Source organism: Brachyistius frenatus, unplaced genomic scaffold (assembly GCF_029030835.1).
Source record: "Brachyistius frenatus isolate BFR_SWC_R1_liver_20210118 unplaced genomic scaffold, ASM2903083v1 Contig_3, whole genome shotgun sequence".
In the NCBI taxonomy this organism is placed as follows: Eukaryota; Metazoa; Chordata; class Actinopteri; family Embiotocidae; genus Brachyistius; species Brachyistius frenatus.
Window position 1 is genome coordinate 4,466,675 of NW_027210602.1, and position 24,035 is coordinate 4,490,709.

Here is a 24,035-nt window from a genome sequence, read left to right on the forward strand (position 1 = left end):
GATAAATGGCAGAGCGGGGCCACTGGGCAGGCGTCATTCAATCCTTGTGTGTGTGGGCTTTGGCTGGGTGCCATTCCACATTACCACCCACTGAGAGGAACTTCAAAGAAGGTTTGGGGGCTTTTTCCCTGAGTGAAGCCACTGAATCTTCTGCCTGTTTAAATAAAACTCCCGTTGCAGGGCTATGTCCTAATTGGCTCCAAAAGCCATCAGTTTGTTTATCTTAAAACCCAAGCTGACTTATTTTTACTGCACGCACTCTGGATGAATCCCCTCTGGGGCACACATAAAATATGCCATTTGGTGGATAATTTTGTCCACACGACTCTGACAGCTGTGGCAAGACTGACACCTGTGTTGTAGTGCTGTTCTCTACACTTTGATGGGACCACAAGAACAACTCCTAAAGCCATAAATAGAAGCTCAGACAAATAAAACTGAATGCTTATTATTTTTTTTTCTACTTTAACTGCACTTTTTTACTTTTAATGAAAGCGATAATCTCTTTTTAATCTCTGTCCTTCCTGGTCTTCAAAACAAATGCAGATGTAATAATATTAAATAAGGCACACAGGGATATGAACACTTTCTTTTTAGAAGCAAAGGATTCATGGAAAGCTATTTTAGGAATAGACATTTACATATACACTTCTGTAGCCAAATGTTTGTTCATTCAATGAAATTGTAGAAGAAGATAAAGTCCTGACCTAAGATAATGCTAGAAATGAAATCACTGCATCGTGGACCCATATTATGACTTAATCTGCAGAGTTAGCCCAGTCTTACATCAAAATGTGTATTTGTTACATTGATCCACTGCACAAAACATATTCGTCCCACGAAAATGGCTGAGATGCCTTTTTGAGACTAGGTTGTCAAAGAAGGATGTGACTGAGTTAAAATATTCGACATAAGGAGTTGGATGGCTGGTTGGATGCATACCTATTGTAACCCACCACCGTGTGGATATAAATACGTACACCTGATCAGTGGTGGCTGTAACTGCTGGGTCGAAGTGTCGGTGAACATCAGGCTTTGGTGTCATCAGTGTGTAACTTGGTAAATCAAGCATGGTGAAGAGCTTTTTTTCTGCTCAGCTTGAAGATCCTTGTATAAGTCTAGTCGATTTACCGGTGATAGATAGTATAGTGTCTGTGACTAAGCATGGAAGTAGAGTTCAGAAAACTCTTCATGCATCAGTGCATGTCATGTGTTGAAAGCAGAACAACAGTGGCCACAGGAAAGTGGGAGCAGAAGCAAAACCTCAGGTTCAGCTCTGTTCAACTGAATGCAGAGACCAGCCTTTTGTGTTTTCTGGATAGTTACATGGAAGGAGAGTTCGAAAGTGGTTGATGGTACAGTAGAAGTAATATCTGTCTCTTTTAGTCACCAAATGGTCTCTGGAAGTAGTAGGTCACCGTGCCCCTGTGTGTACAGCTTGAGAGTCATTAAATGCATTACATTATATCGGTGTCTCTGTCACTTACCTCCAGCACTGCTGCCTTTCAGATCAATTCCCTCTATTACCAACTCTCCTTCAATCTCCCCATCCTTTCCTTTTTCACTGCTCCATATTTAACAGGATTGAACAAATGGCAGCCTCCATTAACCAGACATGTCTGGGTCACTTAGTGTTGAAGATCTAGGAACGAGGGGGGGGGGTACCATTTTCAAATCTCTTCCCTCTCCCTCTCTGTCACTGTCTTCCTCTCCCCCGCTGCCTCAGTCAGCAGACAGGAGTTGTGTCTCAGCTCTCGGTAAAAACCAGCTGTCTCTAAGCCTCGGATTAAATGATTCACTTACTGGCCGCATTTTAATCCTTGCTGTCACACTCTCGCTCTCGAACACACTTTGTTGCTTCACGTGGGTCTACTAAATTGAATTATATTTGAATTATATCTGAGAGTTCGATATATGTAATTAAACATTGACATTCGGCCGTGAATAGAAACCGGGTGTTAAAGCGAGCACTTCCAGCAGACTGTATCCTTACACCAAGTCAGCCATGTGTTCCATTATAAGCACATTAGATGGAAGTACTTGTCTAATGAGGTGATTGAGTGCTTCAGCAGGCTGGGGTGTGTGCCATCTGCTTGCAGCATAGTTGCTTTGAATCCAGCAGATGACTATTAGTATTTGTCACTCCTTGGCTGTCTTTGCCGTTTTAGTCTACTGCATGTGCAGTTGTGTACTTGCCAAAACATTTTTGATCATCAATTAATTGTTTCGGTTATTTATTCGAGACAAATACAAAACATTTGTTCTGTATTTTATATCCCTTTTGAAACAGATCAGTAATTTAATATGCTTAATCTTGGCCCCAAATCAACGTGAAGAAAATCATAAAATTATATTATGTTTCATTATAATATTATGTATATGGTTATAATAGCATCAAGACTCTTCCCTGTGGTCTTTGGACTAAATATTGTCTTGGTAAAGTGGAAGATAAACACTGACTCACAGCGATTCTCTGCCAACCTTGGCTACCGCAGCGTTTTTTTTCGGTGCTTCTGCTTATTCATCGTTTCTCTCTGTTTGTGTTAACTCCGCGCCATGTGCTTTTTACTCATTCACTGAGCTTTTAAACGTGCCAACTTGCATGACTCTTGACTCTCTGTGATGTCTCGAGGATATTTTACCTTATTACTAAACCTATCATTTGGTGAGGAGGAATACAAGACGCCATAACAAAAAGGAAGGGAAAGCTGGTGCTGTTCTCTGCTGGAGAAAAAGCACGATTTCATATGTGGTCTTTATGGCATTGTGTTCCGATGCCACACAAAGCAGCAGCAGCAGCAGCCAGCTCTGCCGCATCACAGGGTTGTTTACTCTTGCTGCCTCCTGTACTCGACAGATTGTACTGTATGACTGGTAAAGTTTGCAGATGACACAAACTCACCCGGCCTTACAGATGCGAGGCGATGATGTGCTTCGAAAAAAACAAAAACATCTAGCTCAACAGATTTTAATCACTTGAGCTGAGGATTGACTTGTGTGAAAACCTCTCACCTCATCACTCCCTGTAAATCAGCAGCACAGCTATGAATGTGGCGTCCTCCCTTTGTATTCCAACATTTCTATCCCTCTCCTCAGAGGAAGACAACTCATCATATAGTTTGTGTAAGTGGTGGTTTCTCATAACCTGCGCTTGCACCAGCAGAAAAACTACAATACGTACTCTTGTACACAAGGCAGAGAGGCTAACCAGCCTCTAACTGCTTTCAGCTGAGAATCAACATGAGGGCAGAGCCAAGAAGCTGGCAACAAAGTGCTTGGCTAACCCTTTCTACCCAGGAAGCCGTCGGGTTCTGAAGCCCCCCTCAGGAAAACGATATCGTTATATCTCAGCCAGCAACATCAACCACATCAACAGCTCCTTATCCAATGTGGCCTCTTAGCTCAGCAAGACATCTGAGATTAAATCAAGTAAATTGAAATGCTGTTGGATTTATGGTAATTACAATTCCTACAGTACAGCAAATACTGACCTGCAAATGTGATTATTTTAATCAGTTTAATCCTTGAAGAGTTGCATATTTGGATCTACAGCAAAGGCTATATTTGTCCTAAACCAACTGGTACAAATGGCTTTAAGATATGTCAAAAAACAGTGATTACCAAAAGGTGATGTGTAGTCTCACATCACTCATAGTAGACACATCACATTGACCAGGTAAAGTAAGTAATAGGGTAGTAGCCATTGTAAACATAATGTGTCTAGCTCGACACACACAGATAATTGCGTCACACCTCTGCTTTCCATTATACTTCCTAAAAGGCAGAGACAGTGCTTATTCCAGCAGCACTGTTAGTGCTTATTTGCTCTTCGGTGACCACTTTTAAAGGGATGTAAGAGCTCATATGTATCATTTCTGATGTCCACAGTTTATTAGATAATGACTGCAATATATCACAATCAGACTGTGAGAGTATGAGAGCACCACAGCTACTGGAAGCACTGTATGTTTGCCCACTGCTTACAACCGGCTTTGTTCATGTCGCTAAGTGCACTCCGACGCAACCGACTCAGTTTTTTCTTCCAGGAAACATATAATCAGTATTTTTATGTAAATTGGCGAAGCAATGCCTTGATGGTCTTGGAGCTCGTCTACAGGCAATATTTTTTTATTTTATAAATTTTGGTGTACATGCACATTTGTACTAAGAAGGACAGTAGCACACTAGATGAAAAACAGATTTTGCATTTACATACTGCAGAATAAAAGAAGTAAAACAAATCAAAGGCTGTAACTTGTGCCAACCCTCCACATTTCATCTGAAATTCTAAGAGTGTGCCTGAACTATTTGAAACTATCTTCAATAAAAACACCCCAGATAATAGTAGCAGGTGTAGACAGCGACAAACCTGGCCAGTAAAACTGTCAGAAAGAGACAAAACCTAGAAACTCTGTCCCTGCAAAAGCTTTGCTTCAACAGAGATAGCGATCACATCATCTAAGGTTTGGATCCAAGAGAAAAACAAAATTAAGGAGAGGCATTAAAGCTTCAGATAAGCACCAACCGTGGAAAGGACTCCTCATACCGTTAATGCTGCATCAGCTGGAAACAACATATGGAGATGAAATGATGAATAAAGAAGTGTTTTGATTGAAAATTTCCTGTATATTTCTCGCAGCCGAGAGCGGAGAGTAGAAGGTCAACATATTAGAAATGGATGAGATGGATGATGTGTATTTGGAGATGCTATATTGATGGGCGTGAACTCCAGTTGCCCCTCACATTTAACATATCTGCACAGCTTGACTACATGATAAAAAAAAAGAAAAGTATGAAGAACTTGAAGTTATTCCAGGAAGAAATCCAAACTAGAGAGCCCCAGGCATGCAGACTTGTTTTACATTTTACACGCCCTTTTAGAGTGAGGTTATTTCTCTACCATTGTAAGTTCAGTAAAGAAACAGGGTCAAATGTCTTGTTCTTTCACAATTTAAAATAGCTTACTATAGCATACTTATATATACACAGATGTAACATGATTTATATGAACTGAAACTGGTGTAGTATTGAGGTTTTTTTTTAGCCATGATGATAAGTGTTGGTAAACGCTGTGTGACTCCTAATTTAGGAAGATAATTCAAACTGAATCAAATGTCTCAGTCTTGGTGAATCATAATTTGAAAATGTCTGTGCATTGCATGGATCTTACAGCCAACTTCACAAAGCATAAATCTTATCAGACCTCAGCCCAATTTCATTTTAGCGGAAACAAAACAGACAAAAATGTCTATTAAACTTGCAAGTGCTTCGGGCCCTGTGATTGTTATCATGCACGACTAAATCTTCATGTGAAATGAAGATGATGTTCAAATCAGGCCAGATTTCAAATCCGTTCCTGCATGAATGCCTGACATTGCAATCCATAACCCATAATTCCTCCATTGTGTTTGTACTTTTCAGTGCCAGAACTGCTTTGCCCTCAATCTGTGGCCCAGAGGCGGTGTCACTTCTTTGTATTCTGTTCCCCCTCTATTCCACATCAATCTGTTTCTTATTTTATTTGATCTACTGTATGGAGCTTTGCAGATACCACGCTCTTGTATATCAAGTTCCTCACCAGGCTATCTTTTATTTTTGGGAACACTTTTGAAAAAGGCTTTTGGGGAACTAACTTCAGTTATTCAAAGTATTATTTAAGATGTGGAAGTCAGCATGCCCCTTCATGAGATGCATGCACTTAAGCATTATTCGGGGTTTTAACCTAAATTCCCATCAATTTTATAACTGTTTGTTAAATATTTTTAAAATCCCGTTGTTGAGAAACAAATTTAAGAAAATGTTGAATGCGCTAGTGCTGCTTTACAAACATCTTCAAATATTTTTTTTGTATACTGCATTTCAAGTCTCTTAAATTATCAATGAAACTAGACATATTGAAACTAGATGTATTGGCCCTATACTATAGCCCACTATAGCCCAAGTGAGATTGATGGATACATGCCGCACCACTCCACTGTCATCAGCCACCAAAGTGTTCCTTCAAAAGTGTTTCTTATTCTATTTTAATCCAGTACATCAGTCATATACACCTTCCCAAAATGGACCTGCAAGACATCAAGAGAGAGACTGACTATTTCTGAGCAGAGAAATGATGGAAAAGTGCAGAAAGACACACAATAAATGAATACTCTTTGTTGGCTGCTCCAGTTTTATGTGGAGTTTAATGTGTGTCTCCCAGGCAGCAGTCCTATCACCATTTCAGATGTAAGAAACGGACATTTTCTTTCTGTGTATTTCAGGCAGATTTATGTGTTAATGGTTGTCAAGGGTCGACAGATTTCAGTGTACAAAAATAATGTGACCCATTCTTTGAAAAAGAGTGTAAAATAAAATTTTAAAAAAGTTTAACATACTTCAGGTGAATTTTGCTAGTTAACAGAACAGACAGCTGCCCGCCAACACAATTTAAATGGTTACTTCTTTTTTCTGTGAATGTTACGGATAACAAATGTTCAAGGTTAAACAGCCATTACAGTACAGCTGCTGACATTATACTTGTTTGATATGTAATATTTTACAACCGGTTGAAGACTTTAAACCGGAATGTGTCAGCCAGTGCTGGATAATGTTAAAAACGTTTGATGCCAGTACCGGTACCGATACCGTGACTTCGATACCGATTCATGAATGATACTTTTTTCAAAACTAAACCAAATTACATCACAAATCTAGATTATTATTTTTTCCATGCATCTAAAAGGGGGAGAGTGTAACTCAGATTATTGTCTGTACATTTTGCTGTACAGATAAACACCTCACATGATATTGGTACATGCTAGCCAGCTGTGCATAGAGAAGCCTCCAGTTACTGCAGCGCGCACAACTCAACTCGACACAACTTTTGAAAAGAGTGAAATAAGGTGTTCTAATGTAAGATTTACTTACTTAAGTAGAAACTGAGTGTTTTTATCTACATTGGTCCGAGTAGAGGCCACATATGGTAAATCACTGATGCTGATGAGATTTACTCCTGTGAAAACATAGCAAAATATGCAATATATTTCAAAATGAAAACGTGTGAGCGTGGATGACGCTTAGGTATCAAACTGTATTAACAAATGACGAGGCATATTTAAATACTAGATAGTATTGCAGCAACTCAGATCAGTGCCATAATAAGGAACAATGTTTGGTACCCAGCTCCAGCCTATCTAGATCCGAGGTGTACCTACACATTACAGGGCCACGTTAACTGTCAGGTCCAACAGTTGAACTGTGATTGTTTTGTTTCTACAAACTCTGGAAAAGTGGACGCCTACTCATCAACTCCTAAACCCTCAGTTTATATCTGACTGAACAGATTTGCACAGACATGTTCCACACACAGATTAGGCACATTTTGAAACATTAAATTATGCCCTTTTGTGTTCTTTTAAATGAATCTCATTTGGTGTTATCCGGAGTGAAGAAGAAGGAGCATAATTGAGGGTATCGAAAAGGAGGTTTCGTCTGTGCTCTTGCAGCAACTAGTTAGGAGACAAAAAACATATAGAAACAGAGTGATAAGACTGATAAAACTGAGGTCTTGTATTGATATCCTGCCTCCCCACACCTGTTGAAAAACTGCCCGTTCAGTTGCAGTCTGTTGTGCTCTCCTCGAGCCTTTTCTTTGAGGCAGATGAAGCTGCATTGCCGATGTAGCCATTGTGTCCTGAATAAGGCAGAGAGCTGCTCCATCTTTCTCAATATCTTCCTTTAGCTTATGTATATTCTTCGAAATAATGGAGGGAAGGTTTCAATCTTCTGTTGCTCTCCTTTGCCTTCACCCTTTTTCTGTTCCATTTTGTACCTCAGTCAGTTTCAGTGTGTCTTGTGGGAGGACGCTGGGTCAGGACTGTCGGCTCATGAGTGAATGACGGCCACATGATTGGAAACTTCGAGAGAACTGAAAATGAAATGGCATTGGAGTCAACTGAGCACATATCCGAATATCATCACTTTAAACCCGGTACTGAAAGTTTCAAACCATCACCCATTTACACATCCAGCAGACATAGAGCTATATTAACATTCATGCGGCACCGTGTGTGTTTTTTCTGGCCACAAGATGAATGGAAGTCAAATAATGACTCCTGATAATAGTGACAGCCTGTTTTTCGTGAGCTAAAAGTGGCCAAAACTCAATCCACTCAGGCTTTGACTGATCAGCAGCAGTTTAGAAAATCTGAAGAGATGTAGACGGTGGTATCACATTTGTCTGCAAGGGCTTGTCTCAGTTCAATGGAAACAAGACCCTGACCTGACTTGAGTCGAGAGCTAGACTTGGGTCGAACCATCCAGCAGATAAAGAGCTGCATTAGCATTCATGTAGAGTTGTGTGTTTCTCTGCATCTCCGTCCTCTAAAGAACACATTAGACGCAAACTCTTTTCAAGTTTCCATTCAGTCTGTCCTTACCCTCGCTGACATCATGCTTGCGACTGTGAATGATACACACACATACACTCAAAGGCACATACTGTAGGAACATCTCGGATTAAGCGTGACCTCGGGGTCAACATAAGCTGTTAGTGAAGTGCACACACGGCACTACTGTTTCAGTTTCTAACTCAACACGCTGTGGCACACACTCAAATCAGCTACACGCAGGAGCTTTCAGGGTCTAATGCGTTCATCTACATTTTAGACGTTGTATTGTTTTTCTTTGGTATTTATGTTGGAAGAAATTTTTACTTTCAACTTGCACACGCAGAACATGATAACAGAAAGATTAAAAATATGTGTGTTATAGAGGGAATAAATGGTAGTCAAAACATTATGGAGGAGAAAGTTTGAAGGATATAATACTTTAATAAATATAAATCTGTTAGTGTCTGTGCTGTAGATTTGAAGAGTTAGTTTGTTAGTTAGTTTGTGAATTGTTGACCTTTACTTTATTTCTTTTTTTTTTCCAGAGTTGCCTATAAAGTAAAGTGACCATTCTGAGCAGGCAATTGGCTGCAAGAGAAAAATGGAGAAGAGGGAGCTTTAGTTCAAGTTCAGGTGATTTACCATCATCTGCATTGAAGTTGCAGCAGTGGTTTTCAACACAGTGACATCTAGTGACCAAAATACATACGAATAGTACGCACAACAATATGAAGACTGCACAAAACAAGTGTCCCTACATGCTGTATATAGTGTACACAAACAGCCATGAATCACAGTCAATCTATTTACACTCCTCACTGATGGGAGTAACATTATACATTAAGTAGTGTTTAAAAATACACAACATTTGGAGGATAAAGATAGTCCTGTAGTCTACTCCATGTGAACTTGTGATGACTCATGTCTGTGACTCATGTTGGCTCATTTTCATCTGTCTGTGAATAAGCAAGAAGGCAAACGTGAATAGTGTTTGGCCTCAAACTATTGTTTACAAGATGGAGATCATGTTGCACCACAGCGGGAGGAAATACAAATTGTGTTCCTCGTTTGCTTGTATTTTTTTGTATCTCTTGGTAGCAATGAAATATTTGCTAAAACAATTCTATATATTTAACTTAACTCAACTAGATGACATGTTTATAAATATATTTAATTAAAAATGATTTTGGAGGAGCAGTTAACTTGACTTTATTAATAATTTCTCCTTTATACTGATCTAACAATAATGGGCAAAAAGTATTTTACAACTTAATTTATTTATTTTATGAGATTCACTAATTCACATCCTCTGTGAATAGATCAAATCCCCGAACAATCAATCAACAATAAAAGCCCTTTCAAAACACAGCATTTGCACGTTGCCTTTCACTTGGAAACACATCAAGCCACAAAACCCCCAACTGCTTTTTCACTCTTTAGATGACAAATCCTATAAATACATACATTTTCTGCTCATTATGAAGCCACTGATGCACTTTGGAAAACATAAAAAAATTATTTTTAGAAACTTAATTGTTTATTGAGACTATGATCAAATTGGAAAATCATTTGACATAGTCAAATCTTAGTAACAAAATATTTCAGGGTATCTGGACGAACAATATCCTTGGCGATATGACAAAATACTGAAAAATGTTTAATATTCATTTTGACACCATACAATTGCAACAAAAAGGGTCTTACGGATTTACATGTCGGCATAAACTTAACAGTTTACTTTAAAATATTCTGTAAGAAGTAACATATTGTGGTTTGTTGTACATCTAATGTTTTGTAAACAAACCACTTCCACACAACTGAAATTGCTCCCTTATTTGGAACGAACTCCTCCACCACGGAGCCATGCTTGTTGTTGCTTTGCAAACGTCACGCACATAAAATACAGTATATGGTATGATGTCATCATGTCAACAAATCAAAATATTACCATTATCACAAGAATTGTATCTATCATGTTAAACCTTATACAGATATTATTGTGGTGAATGTGACCGTGGTAATTTTCACTGCACATGATGGTTGATGGGGACAGTGGTGACTTTCTATTTGCAGTCATTGATGATCTCTTCAGGTTTGTCCACAGCGAGAAAGAGATGATCTTTACACGGCATAGAAAAGTAATTGACTCTGGCCTGTAAACATCCCTGTCACAGGTCAGACCAGCCACCCTCGGCACGTTAAATCACACATGTGGTCTCGCTATCTCGTTGGCAGAGAGTCGAGTTCATCTTTCTTCGTCTGGAAAATCGGACTCTCTTGCCGAAAAGGAGTGTTTGCGGGAACAACAGATGAGAGAAATGCGTCACAGAAAACTGACAATGTCTTGGTTCAGGTTAATTCTCACTTTTTGCTGCCTGGCATTCTAAAAACAATGTTTTTGTTTGATCAAACACGTTTCTAAGGCTGTACAACCATCCCTGTATGTCACCTGCAGTATCTCCGTCTCTGCTTTTTCTTACATCCTGTTTTTTCACCTCTTCTGTTTGCACAAGTGAAACTAAATCCTTCATTTCTTCAGGAAATGATGTTTGCTTTAGAAGTCTGCCTTAGGTTTTAGTTTTTATGAGCTCCTTAGTCAAACACACAAGCTGTCATTGCTTGCCTGTTATATCATCCCAATGTAATGCTTTAAGTAAACGATTTCTCAGAATAAGCTGGTGATGTAAAATGGAAAGCTGCTCCAACCGCTTTGGAGAATGATAGCATCACTGCTGCTATTGCATACACTCCCGGGGTGCTCTTGAGAGAAACAGTTTAGAGAAATCTGCTTGGCTGAAAGCTGTAGATTGATGTGACACGGAAGGGGCAGGATTTTCTTTCGACTTTTGGTGGACGAGGAGCTGTGTTTTGAAAACATCAGTCAATCTTTTTATGTGTGACACTGTGTGAATTTGTTTGGTGATACACATATCTCTTGTGTGCCATTTTCCAAGATCACATATCGGATCATCATTTGCTCCACTGTGGCCTGGCTGGTTTCCCTATCAGAAAAATAAATCCATTCGGTCTGATAACATTTGGAAAGTCAGGAAGAGGCGCATGATTTTATGCTTTTTGTTGGTTCAGTCAGAGTAAGGAAGTGTTCCAAATTGCATACTTCCCTGAGTACACTGCAATGTACTCTTACTTGTCAGAAATCTTACGTGTGCAATACTTGAATTCCGACAGAGTAGTGTTGTCTGAAATCACACACTGCCCTTCTGCACTTACAGGAAATAGCCTTAACATTTGAAAGGCATCACCTGCCAACATATCTGCCGACCTTTATTATTTTACCCAGAAGTTAATGTTTATTCGTGCCCTCTGTTTAACACACACAGTTAAACATACTGATGGTTTCTGTCCAACAGCAGTATGGTTGTACTTTGTGAAGACTTCTGCAACAGCTGCAGCTTCCTCAGACGCCTAAATTTGAAAATACTTATCATCAGTGGATCCTCATTTTCTGCTATGTGGCCAAGATGGCGACCCTCAAGTGTGGAAAGTGTCCAGCGTGTCACACTCAATGTTTGGACCGTTTTGAGTGCATCATCTGTGTACTTGTAGTGCACTGCATGTTTCCATACTTGTCAGTGTGAACACACTTGTGCTTTTAAAATAGGGAGTGTTTTGGAACACAGTTTAAGTCTCTGGTGTGTATCCTCTGCCCAGAGAGCATGCCAGTGTGGGATTGTTTGATTCTTTATGTAAAAAGCTGAGCACACACATTATGAGACATGGTTTGGTATTATAGCATTCAAAATGATGTGCCACACATCATCTAAATCAGTACATATTATTCAGAGTTTAATTGCTATAGAAGATATTAGAAATTTCACAACATTTACAAAACATCTTAAATGCCTTTGAACCACTGATAAGAAGAATGTGTTTTCAAACGAAGGAAAATGGGAAAATGGGGGAGAAGTAGATGAAAAATCTCGTGTCTGATTGGTTCATCCTCTCTGTGCATACATGCGCCACTTGAGAGCTGCTCTTTAAGGTTATTCCTCCACTTTGTTGTAAGCAGCAGCGAGTTGTTTGATAAATTAGGAGAGCGTTTTTCCTCTGATATTATTCTAAACTGGATCTTCAGAGAATTTTCTAAGATATCTTAATATATTAGCAGAATAGTCACGTAATCATTATGTGGATAAAGACAGCAGTTGTCTGTCAAGTGCTTCTCAATATAAACTTTACTGTTTCACAACCTTTAAGCAGACAGGAGAGCAAAAGTCTCACCTGGTTCCCTGAGGCATCAAATAACAATGTATAGACACTAAAGTGGCCATTGCAACTTCATTGAACTCTGAGAGACAGTGAGGTCGTGGGGTTAAAAGACGAATTTATTGTCAATAAGGCTGAGGTCGAAGGGACTTAGCAGCTGTTCATCAGGGAGAAAACAGAGGGAGGTCTTGTCAGATGGAGGAGCTCACAAACAGCAGGACAAGACAGACTGAGCTTTATCTAAAGGCTGAGAGGACGTGCAGGGTGAACACTGACCTTTAGGAGAATCAGGAAGAGAACTCGACCCATCTGACCGGAAGCGTGCTATGATGTTGGAATGATTTCAGTCTGTTAGAGGAGGATGAAGGAAAATAGTTGAGATGAACACAGGATGTCTTTTTATTTCACTTTCTGTCTCTACGGGGAGGATCATTCTTAGTCTCATCAGAAGTTTGCCACTGTACATGAAGTATATTGCCTTAACAGGCAGAGAACAGAAGAGGAAATCAGAAAATAGAGAGAGAAACAAAAAAAAAATGGAGCTAAGGAAGAGATGGCGAGATGAAACTGAAAACAAGAAGTACCCTATGCAGCCGTTTACCTGCTGCACTCCTTACTGTGTAATTGGATTCCAGTGACCGGGGCGCAGCGTCCCGGAGCAAACAAATTTTATTTCACAGATAATGTAGCAAGAAGAACAAACAAAAACTCAGATGATTTAATACACACTTTAATACACACTGACAGCTCGTATGAGAAAGAGAGCCTGAGAAGCATAGAGAATGAGTGCATGTGTATGTGTGAACTATTAAATTACAGCAGGACAAAAGTGAGAATGCCGACTGAATTGATTTTCAACCTCTATTATAAAGAGGTGTGGAAGAAATACAAACTGGATTTGCCGTTTACTGGAACATCTGCTTCGAAGATGTGTCGAATACTTTGAATAGTTTTTAACACTCTGTTGACTTAGTTGGTGCTTTACTTTTTCTGGGACGTTTAAATGACTGAAACCTGCACCGACTACATTTGTTTCAGTAAGTCGATAACGTAAGTGGCAATATCCGTCGTAGTGCAGTAGTTATCAACCTTCATGGCTTTTCTCTATGAACCATAACAATGTTTTATTAAAACACTCTGCCGCAGGGTATAGAATCTCTGGTGATGTTCCCATATCAGGTTGTTTTATTTGAATAGTTTTTGAGGTTAAAAGAGGTCAAACCATCCAGTCTTTCAGAATATACACAGAATTATGTTTCTTATTTCTTGTATCCTGATAATCATCTTGTAACCTTTCATTTTATCTTGCAACCCAAATAGTCCAGAGTTTAATAACAATAATTTTATCTTTATTATTACATGGCTGACAGTAGTCAAGTCAGGTCAGAATTATTTAAATGGCACATTTAAACACAGCAAAGGTTGACCAAAGTACTGCACATAATCAAACAATCAGACACTAGGCCTGGGATACTTTTGAGACTGAATTGCTTCAATACTATCCAGTATCGACAAATGCTTTGCCATTCTGTACTAAATTCTGACACCTCGCTCTCTGTTTGGGTGACCCGTCCATGTAGATAACAGCACTCTGCTTCAATGGAGGTAAATCTTATATTAGAAACTCCCTAAATTCACTTTTTTCAAACTAATGTTTGGACACAAACTTCTGAGTTGCATGCACTACAGTAACTGGAGGCTTTTCTGTGCACAGCCGGTTACCTAGTGTCTACGTTTAGCCTGCCTGTGAGGAGTTTAGGGAATATAGGTAAAATATAGCATCGAGCGATACCCTGCATGTGAAGTGTTTCGGGAACATCAATAAAATTGTATCTCCAGAAAATATCCAGGGTTACCCCCTCTAAACAGCATGAAAAATAGAAATATTTGTATCGGCATGTGCAATGTCATTTTCTTTTTCTTAATGTGTTTTATAACATTAGTATTGAATAAATGTTTCATGAACCAGTATTCAAGTCAAGGTATGGATACCGATACCGATATTGAATGTTTTTGAACAAGACAACCCAAGCTGACACATTCTGGCTTAAAGTCAACCAACACAGATTGTTCAACTGAAATACAAATATATATATATATATAACATATATTGTGTGTATTGTAACCTTTCGGTGACTCTGATACTCAGGTTGGGAACACTGCTTTAACTCATTAACATGTGAACACTTACATAAGCAATAAATACATGATATCACATCCCAGTGCTAAAATCTCCCTCCCTGCACATATTCACAATGCCCTTTTCTATTGTCTTATACATTTTCTGAACAATTTAATGTTTTGACAGATCATACACAGATCATGGTTTGTTTATATTTTCGTCCCCTAATAGTATGTGTTGACGGGGGTTCACGTTGTGCGAGTAGCTGTTGTTTGTTTGTTTGTTTGTTTGTTTTTATGGAAGATGATATCACATCCAAAAAACAGCAGCAATACTTCTAAAACTTTAGTCAACCAACATCTCAAAAACAGAGCCTGATAAATACGATTCAGAATCCCTTTATTGGCCACGTATGTTGACACATACAAGAAATTTGACTCCGGTTTCAGGTTCGCTCTCAGCGTCCAAAACAAACAAAACAGACAGACATAAATAGACGTATTTACAGGATAGAAATTGCATGCTGAACGTCCATGGCATTAGCAGTCCTGCTTTGTGCATCTATACAGTGTGTGACTGCGTGCTCAGGCAGCATTTTATGCTGTCGGCAGTTCTGCAGTATTATGTACACAATGTAGCTCTCTGCTGTGGAACAGCCTGCAATATTGTAGCACGGTGTTTTACAGCTACCCTTTGAAAAACAGTATATAATTAAAAGTGTACCATCTTAGTGAGGCAGCGAGCAGTGTGCTTACAGATGGGAAATATAATTATGTTACATAATCACTATCATTATCAGCAAACACTTTGCTGAAATTCTTTTTCCATTCGAGTTTTATTTTTATACTCACTGAAATGACTCACTTTGAATTCTGTGCACTTAAATGACCAAAATATAACTTTTTCATGTCATGCAAATGGGAAATTTATATTTATCATACAAGATAGTGCATTTTATGAAGAAAAGGATATACAATAACACAAGAAAAGAAAAATAAATCCAGTGTATTTCCCACTTCGTTTCTTTCTGGACAAGTACAATTTTAACACATTTCTGTGTGATATATTAAATCTGATTGCAGTTGTGTATTTATTCTTTCATCTTGACCCTGCTGTTGCACAAGTTTCTCCATACTGTTTCATCTTTAAATTAAAACAACTGTGGGAGATCAAAGTGTCTCATTAAGAGGCAGATACAAATCCCACAAAAAGGAGGTCTGTGCTGTATGTAAGACACCAACACATCACACAACAACTGTAGAATGAGTTTCCAAAAGGTTTAATATGCGCTGCAAGTTTTTAAAAAGTTTGCTGTGCAGGTAACGCTTCCTATACAACTGAAGATGTATGTTTACATCGTGTCACGTCCCTTTACTACACTGGTTTAAGATCTACTCGTCCTTCTGTTCGTCTTGACCCGTCTTGAGTGATAAGAAGGATCGGCTGTCAAGATCTGCTTTATGTCATTGTCTTTTTATACTCTCGCTAACTTGCTGCTGTGTTCTCATCAGGCCGCCCACCCTTTTTATTTTTTTCCCCCCACTCTTGATTCCTTCCCTTCGACTGTGCCACTGTTTTGTAGGGAAACTGATTCAAATCATGTTCGCAGGCTGACCTCATGTCAAGATGTGCTGCAGCAGCAGGACGGGGTCAGTGTGAGAGGTGGTAGTAAGAGATGGGCTGAGGGAAGGAGGCTGAGGTAGAAACAGAAAGAGGGATTATCTTTATCCGTGTAATTGAACCTCTTATCATATTTGACCGTTAAGGTACATTGTGTTATTCAGCCCAGCACAGCACCAATAATAACAGAATTGAAAAAGAAGAAAAAAACACAACAAAGAAAATGATCTGATCAGTGTGTGAAATCAAACAAACAAACCAATGATACAATAATGACTTTAGTTGCATGAACCTGTGTTTAATGTGTGCTACAGTCAATAAGTGTTTCGGAAAAGTAAGCACACTCTTCTTGGAGTCCTTATATCTGCTCCTGTCGAGGAATCAATCCATCTTTTGATTTAAAAAAAAAAAAAGTCCTTTTGAGATGCCAATTAGCCCCTTTTGAATTGAATTGAATAGTATATCTCTAAAAATGATTATCAATGGCTATTTTTCTGCCAGTAATTTAATTGTTAAACTCTAAAATATAAACAAGTGACTCTTTGTGGATCAATGTATGAATGTACTGTGAATCTTCTTACAACATTGAACACTCTGTACTTACTTCTCCTTATTGGGCTTTTTTATATTTAACATGTGGTAAATCTAGTTTAAAACTGTAAAACGTTTTAGTGTCAATACCCTGCCAAACAATTGGTTGTTTTGTCCAGTTTTATAGAGGAAAAAACAGTTGTATTGATTTTAGATGAATGTGGTTGAATAGGAAATATGGTGTAACAATGGAAAAAGCAGGAAAATATCCACAGGACTTACAAAACCAGTCGGGGAAAGGACTCTACTCCCAAAACTCTCCTTTTTATGTATTTTACTGCCACCGTTGGTATTAAAACACACAGCAGGAGATGCAACTACTTGATACAAATGGACCCGCTGTTCTTCCTCATTCTGAAAGATCATACATCCATTTTTAGGAAGGTCAGATGAGGTCAATGGGAAATATGGGATGCCCTTTACAGTGTGTGTGTGTGTGTGTGTGTGTGTGTGTGTGTGTGTGTGTGTGTGTGTGTGTGTGTGTGTGTGTGTGTGTGTGTGTGTGTGTGTGTGTGTGTGTGTGTGTGTGTGTGTGTGTGAGAGAGAATTTGGATTTCTATGTTTCTTTTTTTTCATTGTGGTCAATGTTATTTATGCAGCTCATGCATGACTTACATTTACACACTCCCTGTCTTGCTCGCGTGGTGTGTGAAATCACAGTCAGCGGTTTGGTTTGATGTTTACAAGGCTGTACAACAGAGAGCTCCCTTGAGCATGGGTAGATCTTAAGACTTAAGAAGCCCCTCTCATGAGAGGTCTCCCTTTGATTTCCCCGCTGTCTCCCTCCATCTTCTTCTACTTTTTTGCCCATCCTTTCTCACCTTTTCTTCTCTGTTGTGTCTCGGCACTGAGTGAAGCGCTTTGCGGGGTTAAGCTCTGACTTGATTTTGCCTTCATACACACTTTTCGCTCTCACGTACATGCTGATGCTCACAGTCACTGTACAGTCACCTCTTTGAACATTAGGCAGCCCTGACAGTTAGATTGATGACAGGGTTTGGAATTCTCGACATTACAGAACAACGACCTTGATCTGTGTCCATGAACACAGCAAAATGAAGTATGGCTTTCTACTGAACGGCCCTATTGCCAGTACTAGACAATTCTGCAAAACTCTGAAGTATATTCAGTCAGCCAAAGTTTTTTTTTTTTCATCCTCTTTATTCACTTCCTCCGCACTCATGTTGTATATTTCCATCTATAGTCAAGTAGAGACCACTCTGGTTCGTATATGGCACTTAGGACTGGCATAGGACGTTTGTGAGCTGCAGAAATGTTGCATACAAAGATCATTTCTACTTGACTGCAGATGGAATATACTTTGAGTTGGAGCTGGCATTTTGTATCAATCGTTAACAAATCGTGACCAGTTTATCAATTTCTCAAACTGAATAAAAACCCCATATAGAAACACAAAACTGTAGCTAAGATATCTGCTGAAAAAAAAAATTGCATGGACACATGTATTTTTAAGACAGTAGCGCCGTGTCACTCAGCCAATATGCTAACAGTTCTCCAGACCATTGTAAAATACAAAAGTCAAAATTCATTGAAAAAAAGAGAGACGTGATCATTTCCAAAAGTCACGACATGTTTATATCTAACAAAATATTCTGCTTCAATCCGAATTTTACAAATGGCGGAGTGATATTTTCCAGTCTGGAATGTCTGGAGCGCTGGCAGCTAAGTAGAAGCAGACTGAGGCTGGTTTGAGATCACGGATGCAAAAAAACAAAGTTAGTTTTGAGCTAACTCGAGAAATACACTTAAAATAACTAAGCGTCCCTGCACGGTTCACTGGAGCGGCTGAACTGATGACCCGGGGATGTGTGGAGTTTGATCCGGAGCATAAATGTCAGAGTCGGTGAGCTCAGATGAGAGGCAGGTGTGCGTCATCAGCCGGTTACTCAGCTGTCAGGGACTGTGAGCCGATCAACCACATCCACCGTGGTGCGCAGACGAGGAACAGACAGACAGAAAAAACAGAGACAGGCAGGGAACACGAGGAGGAGGGAAACGCTATGAAACATAAGGAGGTTTGGGGAGAGCTGGCAGGGCACCAACAATGATGCATAAGGTCATTTGTGTACGTACGGAAATGTGCACCTGCTTGTCTTCTTAGCAGCTGTGAGTTTGAGAGCTGCATCAAACGAATGAGAAAAGTGTTTTCGTGAAACTGGTTCTTGAAAGTTCTGCTCTGATATTTTCTGATTTATTAAAATGAAAGAAGTGGTTAACTGTCACAGTTGGCATTTTTATTCTGAATATGTCACACAAGAAGTGTAGAGGCAGAAAGGGGTGCTTCTGCATTTCCAGCTGACATCGTTCTCAAAGACCCTTTTGAGTAAATGGTACTCAAGAACCTGGCGAGCCACTTCTTTACATGCCTATTGACTTTTTGATTCTGCTCCACAACTCGGACATGGAATGTGAAGAACCTCCATTTTTATACCAACCGCAGCAGCTGAAAGGCTACGACAAAAACAAATCTCTCAGAGTAAAATTGCAACAGGCTTAGCAGAATGCTTTTTACGAGTATGTGTTTCTCATGCGAGATACAAGAACACAGGAATCCAGACATCGTTTTTTTGCCGTCGTTTTCTGTGTCTGTGTTTCTTAATAATGCATGATTAAAGACAACCAGAGCCTCCGCCATCTGCATCAGCCCCGTCTCGCTGCAGTTAATCACAGATTTAGAGAGAATAAACTTGTCCGGGAAGCTTCAGTTCTTTTATCATATGCACAGCGTTCGCTCTCTCTGCATGACAGCAATAGGTTGGTCCTCTCTTCAAGCTGTCTTTTTCCTTTTTTTCCTTTTCTGTTGGAATCCAGTGTAATCGGATGTGGCCTTTAGTGTCATTTATTTAACCAGTGAGCATTTGTTCCTTTGCATCAGCGGTATCCTACAGTGCCTCACTTAATCTGATTTAAGGAACGAGCGGTGGTCTATTGTTAAACACTGTATACTGTACATGCTCCTCCGCTGATTAACATTGGCTGCCATTATCTTGAGTGCGTATAAATAAATATGTACAAAAAAACAACCTTTTGGCAGTCTGTGATAAAGATTATACAAGACCTAAATATATTAACCAAAGTTACCCATTATTTTTCTTGCTATTTTTTTTCCCATTTAATTCACTTATTATTTTCCTCTTCATTAGGTCCATAAATGCTCTACTGTGTGTCTGTGATTACTCAAAGCACGCTGAATTGCCTAAGTGTGAATTGTGCCACACCGTAGCTTGCCTTTTGCCGCTGTAAAACAAAGATAGCACTTTTCATTGATTTTCTTCAAATTCAACACCAACTGATGAGCAGAAATGAATACTTTTGTCATCAGAAGGTCCAATAATGCATCCAAGATGGATTATAACATACATTTGTTTGTGTTTAGCAGTAGAAGGCTAGTGAAATGAAGTCACCCTTTTATTAAACAGACTAGGTTTAAGTATTGCAAGGTGGACCTTGAGCAAGATGCTCAATCTATATTAGCTTTAGGGGTGTTATTATGACCCTGTGCTCCGGTTTCCCGGCGAGACGGGGAGAAACTGACTTGGAAATTTAAAAACAAGGGATCAATATTGCATTATATCGCAATTATTTGTTTTCTTTACATCCTGACGGGATGCTTAGGATGCTGACATATCATTCAGTCACTGAAACGTTAGCTGCTTTCCTTTTGAACTTTAAAGTGCTTGGCTCGAACCTCTTGCTCAGCAGTATCTGCCCCAGAATCTCAATCGCTTTGACCCAGACCACACATATGCCACATGTCAACTGAATCAGGCAAAGCCTTTTGATGCTGTTCAGACTTCTGAATCAGCCGTTTTCTTTTTACTGCTCCAGCTACCACGTTTTCTTTTGCTGGTTTCCTTAATTTACTTTTTGTTTTTAAGCTTTTTAGCCCCAGGATTGTCTATGTGAACACTGTGTCTCAATAATAAATCTGTCCCCACCCACATTTTTACGTCAACAGTTTGCTAGGTTTCAACAACCTGGCATGAGCGCAGATACTAAAAGCATTATCACCTCATAGACAGTTCCTTTAGGTTTATTAGGAAATGAACAGAGACCTGTCTCCGTGACATTAACGGGACACTTAAATATAAGGTAGTGTTTTTACACTGCCTTATATTTTAATGTCCTGATGAGGTAGTGTATGTACACAGGGAGTTATTTGTTGACATCAGGCATAGTGTTTGCACCATATACCCATAAAGATGTGCACACATCTTGAGTTTGAACAAAATTTTACCCTAATTTTATGTTCCATTACATCTTATTTCCTTTTGAAAGAAAGCATTATTCATCAGTATTTAGGGCTTTCTATATTAGAGAAGATTTTTGTGAGTTTTCTTATCATCATTTTATTGGAGACTAAATTAATCCAGATAGCTTTGTGTATTTTCTCCATTGAAAGATGCATTTAGAAAATAAATAACTTTCAGTATTATCCCAGTTGTTATTTACGCTCAAATTTCAACTCTGTCTACAATAAAATGTTTCACACGTTTGGATTTGGTTGTCTCTTAGAAAAAGCCAATGATGATTTCAGAAATACGGGACAGTTTTGTAAGAACTAAAGTAAAAGATTTTGTTATGTGATTTTCCCAGTGTTGTCAAGAAAGAATTGTTGCCTTGCTATCGATTCCATCTCTGACGAGTGCTGATCAAAACCCCATTTAAATAAAACAGACTCAGACTGACTGTCATGTGATGGACATCTATCTGTACAAGACAAAGGAGAGAGAAAGATAAACAGAATCAATTATAACTAGAAAGAGGGTGGATTTAGTTGTAATCTGGGCCGATGATAATTGACACGGGGTAAAAAATGACCTCAGGAAATTAATAGTTTTCACAATCATGTGAAAAAATATCTCTTCTAATTAGCAGGCTTTTATACCGTTCATACAATTTGAACCCCTTACACACACACACACACACACACCTTTTATAACAAACCTGCTGTATGTGTTCATACATGTAAAAGTCATTCAAAATAGTAAATTCCTCTCAATGCAAATTGACAAAATGTGATTTCCTGGGATGGAACAGATGAAAAGTGATCTGGATATTTCACAGCATACAATGTGAATCATGGCTGAATTCCATTTACCTTTCATGATCCTGGTAGTGGCCTCTTTTACAGCAGACGTTTTGGCCTGCACATCTTAAACGCTAACATTAAATACAACTGCACCCCATTTACTGTAGGTAATCGGGGTCCAGGATCGTGGTCCCGGGGAGGCTGGCTCGCTGTCGTGGTTTACTGAGAGAACTGATGGAACTGAGCCATTGTTAATTAATCTTTTTTTTTCTTTCACCTGTGCTTTTCCTGTTGTGACGGGTCAAAACATCTGCTGTGAAAGAGGTCCCTACAGATACAAAAACATCAAGTTTCTTCTTCAATCTCTTCCCCAACTTTTACCTATCATTAAGTATTAAAATTAGGTTTAAAACAAATTCAGGAAATTCATTTAGAAAACAAATCTAGACCATACATGATAAAGCAGGTACAGATACTGGATGGATATTGTTTTACCTTCACTTTTCCATGATCAGTTTATGCTTACAAAAGCATGCTGTTGTAGATTGTGTATAGATTTCACTGCAAAAGCATATACTTCCATTCTAAGCCAATGTTTTTATTTGTTTCATCTGTATGTGATGACTCATGTCTGTACTTTATGTCTAAAATATATCTGTTTATGGCTGGCTACTGAACTTCAATGCTTTTATGGTACCGTCCAGTAACAAAAAAGACCTCGTCATTCAGCACTAAATTTCAACACTTCGGCTACATCAACACTCACAAGTTTTCATTTCTGTTTCAACTTTTGTAACTCTTACATTAGAATGCCTTATTTTACTCTTTTCAAACACATTTTTTGTTACATACCTGTCTGCACTGCACTAACTGCATACAATTAGGGTACATCTGAAAATTGTTGCTCGAGAAAATAACCTTGTTACACTCTCCCCTTCTAAACTGCATAGAAACTAATCATAATGTGTAATTTGCTTTTTGTTAAAAATTAATCGTGTACTGGAAAAGTTTGGAAAAAATTTATGTTTTAAAAAAAAAAAGTATAATTCATGAACCGGTATCGAAGTCAAAGTTTTTTTTTTACTGAGATCAAAACGTTTTGAGTGATACCCAGCTGTGTCACTGGAAAACGTTTTTTTAATTTAGGTATAATATTAGAAAACATTTTCACAGCAGTCGTCTGCCTTCACTTCGTCAGAGCAGGAAAAACCCAGCTGTTACTAATAACATAATATATGCTCTGTTCCATTTCAGACCCATACCATGTGAAAATGTCTGCTATGAAAATGGTGATTTAAATTTTGTGTTGAGAAGTCAAAAGGTTTTGTTGCATATACACGCCAAACCATCATAGATCCTGAATGTACTTATGTGTTCAGAGACACAGTATCGAGATTCAGTAAACATGAACAGGTGTCCGACCTTCTCAGCAGCTTTGGGATACTTGGAGTCTTGAAAATGTCTGGAATGACAATTGACCACCGTGTCTACTGTTTCCCTTCCAGGACTGGCTGAGCAAGTTTGGCTACCTCCCTCCCCCTGACCCGGTGACTGGCCAGCTTCAGACCAAGGAGGCCCTGACCAAGGCCATCAAAGCCATGCAGAAGTTTGGTGGGCTGAAGGAGACTGGAGTCTTAGGTACGTGGCTGCACGGAGGGTCGTGTATGAAAGACTTTGGATTGATCCAGCACTATTTCAGTGTTTTTCAGTGTTTGTTGTGTGAGAGTAAGTACCTAGGGAAGAAAACACAATGCTATCCTACCAACAAAAACACAAAGTATGGTATTGGATGGAGCTGAATCAACACGACTATGACCCAACAATACCTGAACATTATTAAGGTAATACTAATTTCACTCCTTATGTATTGGATTGCACTAAATTGCACAGCTTTCGACACACCACAATTCACCTTTTGAACATAAATCATACTTGCTGTCACACTTCAAGGTAGAAAGCAGGATGCTGTGTGTGGTGTGTGAATGATTTTAAGAATGGACTGTGGTGCAAGTTTGTGAGCAAGTGTAATGTATGGCCCGAACAGTTTTGTGTG

At 39.0% G+C, this 24,035-nt stretch overlaps 1 protein-coding gene across 1 annotated transcript in view; it reads left to right on the forward strand.

The window, feature by feature from the left end:
* The window catches only part of mmp17a (matrix metallopeptidase 17a), an 80,422-nt gene that overhangs the window by 18,194 nt on the left and 38,193 nt on the right, over positions 1–24,035 (forward strand). The window contains exon 2 of the mRNA XM_069704035.1: positions 23,488–23,620. Within this exon, the coding sequence (XP_069560136.1) occupies positions 23,488–23,620 (133 nt within the window). The remainder of the gene's footprint in view (positions 1–23,487; positions 23,621–24,035) is intronic.